Below are 13,313 nucleotides of genomic sequence, written 5' to 3' on the forward strand. Positions count from 1 at the left end.
AGGGTCGAATCTCTTCAGTTCTGCTGTTAGCTGCTGTGGAGACTCAGATTGTGGTTCTGGAAAACAAAACATAATGCAGATCAGTCAACACTAACACACACTCGCAAACTTCACCCTAAAGCAGGGCTGTCAAGCTCAATTTAGCTCAGCGGCCACAAGGAGGAAAATCTATACTCAAGTGTGCCGGACCGGTAAAATCATGGTATGTAGAACTTACAAACAACTTCAGATTGTGTTCGTTGTTTTTATATGATCAACATAAAACATGAAGCTGGAGCCTGAGGACAAAATGATCTCAGGCAATTCCTAACATTTTGATTTAGGGGCTAATTCGTATGAATTCCTTCGATCTCTTTTGTACAATTTAGTACGATTTGCTTATCCACCAATGACGGTTGGGGTTAGGGGTGTGGTTGGGTGCCAAAACTTAAAATTAATTAGCCACTAAACTGACAATATGTGAAACAGTTACGTTTCCTCGTGAGAACACCTCAGTGTGGTACGGTATGGCATAGATGAGGTCTTTCTCTCTGAGAAGACTGTCAAGCTGACGCTGATTCAGGCTTCTGGATCGGAAGAAATTAACAGTTTTCAATTGCGCCATCCAGTGGACACAATTCGAACAGCAGTTTCTTTTATTAAAAAATTGCAGCTTATTTTTATACTTTACAGAATCCTCTCGCGGGCAAGATTAAACCCGTTTGCAGGCCTGATCCGCCGTACGTTTGACACCCCTGCCCTAAAGCATTTCAAGAGTTCACACTTAGCTGATGATTGATTATAGAGCGTGTTTGGCATGCTGTCCCGGGAGAGAGCTCTGAGCTCATAAGATCCTCGAGCCCGGGGTTCCCTCCTGTTTGCAGGGCGAGAGGGGAGTTTGAGCTCGGGTAGGTCTCTAGATCTCCCCTGCTTGTTTATGGCGAATGACAAATTAGGAATTACTGTGGAGAGATATACTGCTGATTAAGAGCTCATCTATGGTGTTGTTTTGGTTTGGTCAATTTACTTTTGTCATGTCTTTGGCCTGTGGGAGGAAACCGGAGAGCCCGGGGGAAACCCATGCAAGCATGGGAAGGAAATGTCAACTTGGCCAGGTAAGACTTGAACCAGTGACATTCTTGCTGTGAGGCAACAGTGCTAGTCACTGAGCCACCGTGCCGCCCCCATCAAGGTAAAAGGGGAGGAGTAGGGGTGGAAGTGGGGATTCTTCAACACGAAGATGGCTAAAGCTGCGGTCACACTGGACTTTTCTCCCCACAGACTTCCATTCATACACACGTGAATGCGTCAGACCGGAAACGCAAGGTCGTGCGTGAAGTTTCGCAGATCGCTACATCTGTTCAACCTTGGCGAACTCTGACCTGCAATATCGCATCACTTGACTGGTGAGACCAATCGAGGATCAAAACATGACCTCTCTGGACAGAAATTTAAAGTATGGACCAATCGCTCGCTTTATTAAATGTCTAATCATCATGTTTAATCCCGCCCCTTTTCCAGCGCCGTACGACAGAATTTCGCATGCTCAAACTCTAGTGTGACCGCAGCTTTAGGTAAGACGCTCTGGTTATTTATAGTGAGTCAGCATTCATCTGATTGGTGGATCATGCATTAGCTAATGAGGGACCTGCTGCAGTCAATCATAAGCACGTGCTCCTCTGGAAATTAGTTTATAAGTAAACTTCACTTTGCAAATCTTTCCCATTATTGTCACTCAAAACTTCTCTCTAGAGTTCAGTCTTGGCTGCTGTTTACAGCTCTTGAGAAAGCCACGCGTGCCCTAGTTTTATTGCGCTTGGATTATTGTAATTCTGCATTCGTTGGTTTACCCCAGTCTTCAATATCACCACTCCAGATGGTTCAAAATGCTGCAACCGGGTTTCCTACCGGGACTCCAGTTTCATATAATACAATGCAATAAAGCATTATCATTCCCATACATGTGCTCTAGCACTGCGGAATGAACCACCAACTATTCCAGCATATGTTTTACGCAGCGGATGCACTTCCAGCTGCAACCCAGTACTGGGAAACTACACACACATTCACACACACTACGGCCAATTTAGTTGATCAATTCCCCTATAGTGCTTGTGTTTGGACTGTGGGGAGCATCTGGAGGAAACCCACGCCAACCTGGGAGAACATGCAAACTCCACAAACATGATATAATTAGATAATAGTTTTCTTTTTTTGTTGTTGTTCCGTACCCAGCGCTGTTGTGCATCCTGACACTGAAGCGAACTATATCTTTATTTATTTTGTGCATTATGTTGTTTTAGGAGAATGGCTTGTAGGAAGTTCACAGGAAGTTTACAGGAAGCAGAAGTGTGTCAGAGATCAAAAGTGTTTGTTTGGATTGTGTCTCCCGGTGGTGTTGAGCGGAGATTGAGCGCGCTCATGGGCTGCAGCGAGGGTTCGTCGCCGTCTCCAGACGATGTGTTTGCATACACACATCAGACCCAGCCAGAGGCGCGAACAAACACAGACACACACGCAAACTCTCACAGGACAGCGCCGTGTGTTGCTGGCTTCATCTGATGTATCTGCACCTGTGTGTGTGTCACTCGTGGGTAATATCCGAGCTTTCATTACACTTTTGTGTACGACTCATATATTTTTTTAAAACATCAGAGCAGTCCTAAAACGTATAATTTTATCTTGCGTTCCACTGTGAAATGTAAGCTAGAACTTGTGAGTTGATGTCAGAAGTCTGAGTGAGGGAAAACTATGAGTAAAACTGGGTTAGATGTCTTGTGAATGCGGATTAAAAAAACGGTAACGCTTTATTTTGATGGTCCATTTGAGTATTAGTAGACTGTCTGCTTAATATCTGTTGACACTGCTCCTTCAGCAGACATGTGACTGACTATAACAGGGCTGTCCAAACTTTTTGGGGCGAGGGCCAGATGCAAAAAACAAAAAGTCCCGGGCCAAATTTTACATACATCACACAGACACGCATATATATATAAATATATATACATATATATATATTTATCTATTTATATATATATTTATATTGGATTATTATATATATATTTATTTATATATATATATATATATTTATATATATATATATATATATATATATATATATATATATATATATATATATATATATATATATATATATATATATATATATATATATATAAAATTATAATAAAAAAAATCCGGTAAAATATTTCAGGTATGTGAGTGGCTTATTTTCAGTGCTTGTATTATTGTGCTTGTTATATTGCAGAAACCTGGCAACCCAGATCTTTAACTGAGCTCATATGCAGTCTTATTGGAAGTAAATGCTTGAGTTTTTTGTTTACAAGCAGATATGACAGCAGTATTATCGATTAAGGCGAGTTTTTTTTTTTTTTCATGAACAACGGTTATCAACCACCATATTCCTCTCCCATCATTCATTCATTCATTCCAGCGAGCAAACGTGTGTACACTGAAAAAAAATATCCACATATGATTCCTTGGATCTACTAAATTTTTTTACGTTAAGGGGTTGTAAACAATTTATTTGGGCTGAATTTAAACAAACAGATTAAGCTGAACATTATTAAAACTGTTTGCAACAGTTTTGCATGCAACACTTTTTTTTCAGTGTATTTGCTCACCTGAAGCTCGGTCTGGAAGAAGAACTTGAGTGGACAGTGTGAGCAGTCGTAGATCTTGTCCTCCTGTCCGTGTGCACTGAAGATGTGCTGCTGCAGTTTACACGCCTGCACGAACACTGCAAACACACACACAGACACACAGTTAAAGTCAAAATCACTCGCCCTCCTGTAAAGTTCTTCCAATTATTTCCCAAAGGATGTTGAACAGATTCAGGAATTTTTCACAGTATTTCCTATAATATTCTTTCTTCTGAAGAAAGTCTTATGTGTTACCATAGTGTATTACTAAAATCCAAAACTGTGCTTGCTTACATTAGTTAATGCAGTGGTTCCCAAAGTGGGGCTCAGGGTGTACAGTTGTTTTGTTTTTATCTCTGCTCTGCCAGTGAGAGTGGTTGAGCTCAAGCGCATCAAATAACCAGCCAATGAGAAGAAGGGGGCAGGGCATGTCAGACTCTAGAGAGCATTTGATTGGTCAGAAGATTTAATGAGGAGCTGAAGTGTCAAAAAAGTGACAAACTGCAAAATTTGAATACAAAACATGAATAGAGGGTGGGGCATGTCGTAGCCACGCCCATTTTAACAAACAGCCAATAGTATTTTGATTTTATCTCCGCTCTGCCAGTGAGAGTGGTTGAGCTATTCCAGCATATGTTTTACACAGCGGATGCCCTTCCGGCTGCAACCCAGTACTGGAAAACACCCATACACACTCATTCGCACACATTCATACACTACAGCCAATTTAGTTCATCAATTCCCCTATAGCGCATGTGTTTGGACTGTGGAGGAAACCGGAGCTCCCGGAGGAAACCCACACCAACACAGGGAGAACATGCAAACTCCACACAGAAATGACAAGTGGGGACTCGAACCGGTGACCTTCTTGCTGTGAGGTCACAGAGCTAACCACTGAGCCACCATGCTGCCCCTAACATGTAAAAAACCTGATTTTATTTCACGAGGCCTTTAAATCAACGTGAAGAATGATAATGATGTGCTTTATTTAGAGTCACTGAAGTACATAAACACGCTCAGAAACTCAAGACTCTTCTACACACACACACACACACACACACACACACTCACTGACTCTATTAGTCAACACAGCTAATTATATTGACATTATTAATATTCATGCAGACGCGTTATTTATGCGTAGCCTTATTTCAGTCACATCTTTGAAATGGCACTTAAAACACATAGTGTGTCTGTGTGTGTGTTTAATTAAGCCGTAGAGCCAAAGAACGAGTGTGTGTGTGTGTGTGTGTTTGAGAGCACACAGATATTCTCGCAGGAGCACTTCAAACATGCTGTTTGTTTTTACAGACCCATATGTTTAAGGGTAGCAGTCACATACACACACACACACACACAAACAACATTGGTCTCTGAAAATCTGGGAGACCGGGAGGGAGGGGATGTTCAGGGTGAGGTCTCTGAATAACACTGTTGACAACCGGGATAGGATGCAGCGGTTTTGGGCGGCCGCTGCGATCGGGTACTGTACCAAAGTTGGTGACCCAGGGGTGTGTACAGACTGTACCAAAAAAAAAAGAGGGGGGGGGGGTGAAATTATGGGAGTTTTCCGGGAGAAATAACAAAATGGGATGGTTGCAGGAGATTGGTCTGAAATACGGAAGACTCCCGGGAAAGACCTCAGTTGTAACGAGTGCTTATTTGAGTTACTGTTGCCTTTCTATCAGCTGGAACCAGTCTGGCCATTCTCCTCTGATCTCTGGCATCAACAAGGCATTTGCGCCCACAGAACTGCCGCTCACTGAATATTTCCTCTTTGTCTGACCATTCTCTGTAAACCCTAGAGATGGTTGTGCTTGAAAGTAGATCAGCAGTATCTGAAATACTCAGAGCAGCCCGTCTGGCAGCAACAACCATGCCACGTTCAAAGTCACTTAAATCCCCTTTCTTCCCCATTCTGATGCTCAGTTTGACCTGCAGCAGATTGTCTTGATCATGTCTACATGCCTAAATGCATTGAGTTGCTGCCATGTGATTGGCTGAGTAGATATTTTTGTTAACAAGCAGTTGGACAGGTGTACCTAATAAAGTGTCCAGTGAGTGTATACGGCAGTAATTCATTCTGAATGTGCCAGCTGTTATAAAACACTGGGTGTTCTTGTTTCAGGACAGTTTGAGAAGGTGCATCAAGTATATAATTTAAAGCCTTCAGCGGCGTCTTATACGCTGGGATTATCTTGATGTATTTCTCTGCTGCCGACAAAACAACACACTTCATTTGTCTCTCTGCTCTCCCTGCGTCTCTCATTGTTATTGACTTGATCTACAGGGCTTTTTTTTCTTTTCATTTTCCCTTTATTTCATGTTGGTTTCTGACAGACAGGTCCCAGATCTGCTTCCGCACTGGTATTGATCACGCAGCACTGAGAGAAGGAGAGGGAAAAGACAGAATCCGCACTGCAGAAATCACCATTTACATCACGCAAACACTGTAAAACATATCTGTTCATGAACAGTTTCAGTATTTTGGGATTCACAAGTGTTTATTTTGCGGTGGTGAGTTGCATTATGGGATGTTGATCTCTGCTCTGTCCACTTTTGATGCTGTAAATTCAACTATACAGTTTAATAAAGTGACGTTTATTGACATTTTAGTCCTTTAAAATAATAATATAATGTATAAATGAACAATATCTAGAGAAATAAGTGTGTAAAATAACAGTAAATGTGCTGCAGTTTATTACAAGGTGTTTGCAGCGTAATATACAACACTAACACAGATAATATAGCACTGAAAACTATTAAATATGACAATAAAAGTCACTTTTCAGATATTCTCAAGGTTAAATCGTGTTGTGAAGACAGATCAAGATCCCATAATGCAACTCAAAAGCAGAAATACATTGAAAAACATTAAAAAACGACTCACAAAATACGGAAAACTGCTAATTTATGGATATTGTTTACAGTTTAATCTAGATTCACACTCCTGCTGGGGGGAACTATTACTGAGGATGGTTGTGCTCAAAAACAGTAGTTCTTTATTGATTTTGATGGATCCGAGAAGAACCTTCATCTTCCATGTGGTTCTTCCACTGCACAAAAGTTCAAGTAAATTATTGAAATGTTCATACTCATCTAATGTATAGAGTACTACATATCATAGAGTTTATACTCTATCAAAGTGCCTTTGAGGCAAGTCATTTCACTTGGTGGCCATCTTTGAAACACCTCTCAGGAAATATGCATTGGCATTCTGTCTGTATGGGGAAACATCCAATTATATATACATGTATACACTCACCGGCGACTTTATTAGGTACACCTTACTAGTACCGGTTGGAATCCCTTAATCCTTCATGGCAAAGATTCAACAAGCTACCGGAAATATTCCTCAGAGATTTTGCTCCATATTGACATGATAGCATCACGCAGTTGCTGCAGATTTGTTGGCTGCACATCCATGATGCCAATCTCCCGTTCCACCACATCCCAAAGGTGCTCTATTGGATTGAGATCTGGAGTCTGTGGAGGCCATTTGAGTACAGTGAACTCATTGTCATGTTCAATAAACCAGTCTGAGATGATTCACGCTTTATGACATGGTGCGTTATCCTGCTGGAAGTAGCCATCAGAAGATGGAGACACTGTGGTCATAAAGGGATGGACATAGTCAGCAACAATACTCAGGTAGGCTGTGGTGTTGACACCATGCTCAATTGGTACTAATGGACCCAAAGTGTGCCAAGAAAATCTCCCCCACACCATTACACCACCATCACCAGCCTGAACCGCTGATACAAGGCAGGATGGATCCATGCTTTCATGTTGTTGACGCCAAATTCTGAGCCGAGCATCCGAATGTGGCAGCAGAAATGGAGACTCATCAGACCAGGCAACGTTTCTCCAATCTTCTATTGTCCAGTTTTGGTGAGCCTGTGTGAATTGTAGCCTCAGTTTCCTGTTCTTAGCTGACAGGAGCGGCACCCAGTGTGGTCTTCTGCTGCTGTAGCCCATCCGCCTCAAGGTTGGACGTGTTGTGTGTTCAGAGATGCTCTTCTGCAGACCTCGGTTGTAACGAGTGCTTATTTGAGTTACTGTTGCCTTTCTATCAGCTGGAGCCAGTCTGGCCATTCTCCTCTGACCTCTGGCATCAACAAGGCATTTGCGCCCACAGAACTGCCGCTCACTGGATATTTCCTCTTTGTCGGACCATTCTCTGTAAACCCTAGAGATGGTTGTGCGTGAAAATCCCAGTAGATCAGCAGTTTCTGAAATACTCAGAGCAGCCCGTCTGGCACCAACAACCATGCCACGTTCAGCGTCACTTAAATCCCCTTTCTTCCCCATTCTGATGCTCAGTTTGAACTGCAGCAGATCCTCTTGACCATGTCTACATGCCTAAATGCATTGAGCTGCTGCCATGTGATTGGCTGATTAGAAATTTGCATTAACGAGCAGTTGGACGGGTGTACCTAATAAAGTGGCCGGTGAGTATATTATTATAGTTTTATATATATATATATATGCAGGGCTCCACATAATCAACTATGTTGGATTGAACATAAAACATTTAAGTTGTGCCAAAAAATACTCAGGAATTGTATTGTTTCAGCTCATTTTTAAATAAGTGAACAGCACACATCATTTTTAAGTGTTTTTCTTTTAACATTAGTAGAATAATGAATTAATAATTTCTCCTTCAGCTGTAGAGGTTTATTATGTGAAAGTGCGAGTGTAAGAGCTCCGATTTGGGACTGTAGCCTGAGATGAAGGCGTGCGGATGGGGACGGACAGATGCGCTGTTATAATGCAGAGCGAGGGAGGATGAGAGAAAGAGGTAAAAGAGGAGTGCAGGAGGCATCCAAAGGCGGCGGGAGATCTGTGTGTGTGTGTGTGTGTGTGTGTGTGTGTGTGTGTGTGTGTGCGTGTCAGAAGTGTGTGCTTCTCTTGGGACGCATTTGACAGCTTTGTGAAGTCAGGCAGCCTGCAGCTCCGCTCACCCTGGAGGAAGCCCAGCACTCAACACACACACACGCACACATACACACTTACCAGCTTCTGTCTCACTTTACACAACAAAACATTCACTTTACATTCTATTGTCTGCAGCGGAGCGCACACATATTTGAGCCATTAATACACAAATTACATATATATGTACACACACACACACACACACATGTATGTATGTATGTATATACTAAAATAATTTCTCACAGTCTGCAGGTTTTTATCTCAGATTTTCAAATAGTTGAATCTCAGCTAAATATCTTAATAAAGTGCACAACAGTTCAAAGCTCATTTAAAACAAAATAAAATATATGAGTTAAAATAAAAACCAAGTAAATTTAATTTAATTAAATAAATTTAATGTAAAAAATAAAATAAATACAAAAATAAAAATAAAATTAAATTAAAATAAATAAAAATAAATTTAAAATAAATAAAAAAATACAAATAAATACAGATAAAATTTATAAAAATAAAATAAAAAATTTAAAATAAAACAAAAGAATGAAATGAAACGAAATGAATAAAATATTAAATAAAATAAATAAAAATAAAATAAAAGATAAAATAAAACAAAAAAAAATAAAAAAGTTAAAATAAAACTTCATTTAAAAAATTAATAATGAAATGAAATTAATAAAATTGAATTAAAAAAATTATTTAAAAAATAAATAAAATAAAATAAAAAATACAAATGAAATCTAATTAAATTTAACTAAAAATTAAATGAAATTAAATAATAAAATTAAATTAATAAAATAAAATAAACAAATAAAGTTTTGGTTTGTTTCTTCAAATAAATTTATAAATAAAATAAATAAAAATAAAATAAAGAAGTTAAAATAAAATGAAATAAAATGCAAAATTTTTATTAAATTAAATAAGGAAAAAATATAATATAATATAATAAAAACATAAAATAAATAAAAGTAAAATAAAAAAATTAATAAATAAAAATTGTAGGAAATTAAATGAATTGATTAAATTAAATTAAATTAAATTAAATTAAATTAAATTTAATTAAATTTAATTTAATTTAATTTAATTTAATTTAATTTAATTTAATTTAATTTAATTTAATTTAATTTTATTTAATTTTATTTAATTTTATTTAATTTTATTTAATTTAATTAAATAATGGCTCGGTTTGTTTCTTTTTCTTTAATGTTAAGCACTGACAAATTAAAACCAGAGTAAATACAGTTAGTCACTGTAGTAGCAATAGTAGTAACATAACTCCATGTTGCAGTTTCATTGCTTGACCAAAAAAAAAGTCAGTTTTAGGTCTGCACACAGTTAAGAAGATGTACCTGTGAAACAGACGGGACACTTGAAGGTTCCTCCCATCCCCTCGAAACTGTGCTCGATCAGGTGACACTGCAGCTTAGCCGGAGAGTCGAACGTCTGACTGCAGAGTTTACATTCATGAACCAGACCTTCCTCTGCGAACACACACACAAACACAAGCTTGGTCAGAACATGTGGTATACATACAATTCAGGCATTAAAGGGCAGCTATTATGCAAAAATCACTTTAATAAAGGGTTTAAACAGTTGTGTGAATATCTCCAGCCTCTAATGGTGAACATGAACTGTATTTGTTCTAATCAGACTTGATAGAAACAGTCTGCAGAAACACTTTGATTGACATTCTCCCTTTGTACGTGTCTTCAGAGGGGTAAACTCCACCCACTAGTGCCCATCTCTCCATCTCATTAGCATAAACAGCAGCCCTGAGTGAGAAGCAGCCGTCTGTCCATTAGCCATTAGAGTGTTTGAGCTGCTGAAGATAATGTCAGCATAGACTAAGAGGATTATAGATGTGGAGTTTTAGATGAACAGCGATAGGAGCGACATAGACTGACAGAAGCATGAAGCACACACTCACACTGAAGCACACACGCACACCTGACCAGCACTGACAACACACACACTGCTGTTTTACATCTGCCGCTGTGGTGATGCACTGGCATTTGTAGCTCCGCCTTCTTCAGAAAAAGAGCACAATCTCATTTGCATTTAAAGCGACAGTCACCAAAACACCGCATTTAGAATCAAAGCTGCTGCGTAAAACATATTCTGGAATAGTTGGTGGTTCATTCCGCTGTGGCGACCCCTGATAAATAAAGGGACTAACCTGAAGGAAAATGAATGAATGAATGAAGACTGTGATTAAATATGTTTCTTAGTTTTCATTATAAGCAGTTATATGAAGAAAATAAGAAGATTCATAAGGAAATAAAATGTGTAAAGCAGAGGCGGGGTTTCCGTTGAAGTGACAACAGTGTTTGTGTTGTCATGACGACTACAAAACTTTTAAAGATGACAGTAGCGGTCGCTGTTGTTGAGTTATTCGAAGCTGTGCGACTTCACAAACCCTGAATATCCCAATATCGTTAAATATTACAACTATAACAATATAAACAGCAGTTAAATCAGTGGTTGCCTAGCAACATAAAAAGCGCAGCACATTTCTTTTTTACTCATCAACAAAAAACCAGCTGCTTTTTCAGTAGAAAAGTAACCTAAATACAGTATTAGTTTTGACTCCATACTGGAATTAGGTACCAATCGGTACTGACGTTTTAAAAACGTCCATTTCCCGCTAACATTTGAGCGCTGTTGAGCGCGTTCTTAAACAGCGCTGATTTGCCATTGTGTTCACATGCTCAACAGAAATGACTGTGATTGGCTGTGAAGGTCATCAGTTCACCGAACTCACCGCTACTGAGTGTAACCATAGATACAGCGACACCGGAGCGCTTCAAAGCAGCGATTCTTTATCGCTCATATGTCAGCTTATAGACAAACCAGCTGATCAACGTGACTTTGAAACGTTTTGAAACTGTATCTGTGGTTACACTCAGTAAACAGTGGTGAGTTCAGTGAACTGATGACCTTCACGGCCATTCACAGTCATTTGTCTGTCCCTCGGTCTCACTGCAAATCAAAAGGTGATCGAGCTTTCTGGGTTGCGGGCCCAAGGCTCTAAGCATCAGGATTTCTCCTTCATTTGATGCTTTTAAATATAACTTAAAGTCTTATTTTTACTCTCTTGGCTTTGAGTGATGCATGCATGTTATCTTTATTTGTATTTTACTATTTTATACATATATATTTCCCTGTATTTTTAATACCAGTTTTTACTCTTATTTTCTAGTTTATTTTATTGTAAAGCACATTGGATCAACTACGGTTGTGTAAAATTGTGCACTTTAAATAAAGTTTGCCTTGCCTTGCCATTTCTGTTGAGCACGTAAACACAACGGCAAATCAGCGCTGTTTAAGAACGCACTCAACAGCGCTTAAATGTTAGCGGGAAATGGACGTGTTTAAAATTTCATTATCGACTGGTACCGAATTCCAGTATCATGACAACACTATTACTGTAATTAATTACATTGTAACAAATTACTCCCAACTCTGGCCAGAATGCATTCTGGGATAGCCTGATTTTCTGGAACAGATTCCTGCGATGCTAAACTGACTCCAGAACAGCTCACGGAGGGATTCCTGCATCTATTAATACATAATGAGCCGAATTACAAGTGATTAAAGCCCTGGGAATTAAACACTGACTCCTCCTCTTGTGCGTGTGTGTGTGTGATTTCCCTCATGAGTTCAGCTGCCGTGGGATCACCGCCTGTTTATTCATTTAACATGGAAAATAATGTAAGAAGACTTCATACGGTAAATTCACTAAAACACACATCGTGGACTGATGCTTTAAGCTGTTGATTCACACACACACACACACACACACACACACACACACACACACACACACACACACACACACACACACACACACGTCTGTATTTGCTCTAGCATTTCCACTTGGAATTTCAGACTTAAGTGTGTATTTCTAATGGCTTTCAATAATAAAGTGAAGTGAGTTTTTCCTGAAAACAAGCAAACTAACTTAAATAATACTACGTCAAAAAGATAAACTCGATTATTTCTTTTACCCCACTGGCAGAATATTTTGCTTAATTTAAGGAAAAAACTCTTCATTTTGACACTATATTTATGAAAACAAGACAATATGTTTTGCTTGTTTAGAAAATGTTTCCTGATTTAAGAAGTTTTAGATATTTAGACTAGAAACAAGACGTCACAGCATTGTTTACAGTTTAGGGACATGTTAAAGGGCTCCTCATACAAGACGTAAGATAAGCCTTTGGTGTATCCAGAATGTGTCTGTAAAGTTTCAGCTCAAAATATCCATCAGATCATTTATTGTACAATACAGAATATGCCCACTTTTAGCTCAGAGCATAGTGTAGCTGTTTTTGTAGCCTGTGCCTTTAAATCTAAATGAGCTGGTTTTCCCCGCCCACCGTTACATCAGATAAACAGCAGTCAGTGACAGACACTGACACGGATGAAGCAGTGATCCAGTTTATTAGTCAAAAATACCAAGTAAGTTAATTTGATGTATATATCGTGGAGTTTATTCAACCCTTTCTGCAACGATGAGCCACACACAAACGATGCTACAAAGTTTGCAGTACACACACACACACACACGTTCCTTTATTGAAACTTTGTGGCTGTGCTGATTCCAGCAGTTATGTATTACAGTGATTTTACTGTCTTTATTACAAACATGCTCTGTTTTTAAAACGTGTTAAACTTCTGAAACTAATTCTTAAGCTGCAGCTGATCACTGAGAGTTGAACACGTATTTAAATCCCA

At 38.9% G+C, this 13,313-nt stretch overlaps 1 protein-coding gene across 5 annotated transcripts in view; it reads right to left on the reverse strand.

The window, feature by feature from the left end:
• Nucleotides 1-13,313, reverse strand: part of LOC130239377 (zinc finger protein 521) — a 119,189-nt gene that overhangs the window by 2,555 nt on the left and 103,321 nt on the right. For all 5 annotated transcript variants that reach the window (XR_008838691.1, XM_056470548.1, XM_056470540.1 and 2 more), the window contains 3 exons: nucleotides 9,926-10,057; nucleotides 3,624-3,739; nucleotides 1-56 (listed from right to left, as the gene is read on the reverse strand). The exon at nucleotides 1-56 is cut by the window's left edge. Coding sequence is in view for 4 of the 5 variants with exons in the window: in XM_056470548.1 (XP_056326523.1) it covers nucleotides 27-56; nucleotides 3,624-3,739; nucleotides 9,926-10,057 (278 nt within the window). In the remaining variant the exon portion in view is untranslated. The remainder of the gene's footprint in view (nucleotides 57-3,623; nucleotides 3,740-9,925; nucleotides 10,058-13,313) is intronic.

Source organism: Danio aesculapii, chromosome 2 (assembly GCF_903798145.1).
Source record: "Danio aesculapii chromosome 2, fDanAes4.1, whole genome shotgun sequence".
Taxonomy (NCBI): domain Eukaryota; kingdom Metazoa; phylum Chordata; class Actinopteri; order Cypriniformes; family Danionidae; genus Danio; species Danio aesculapii.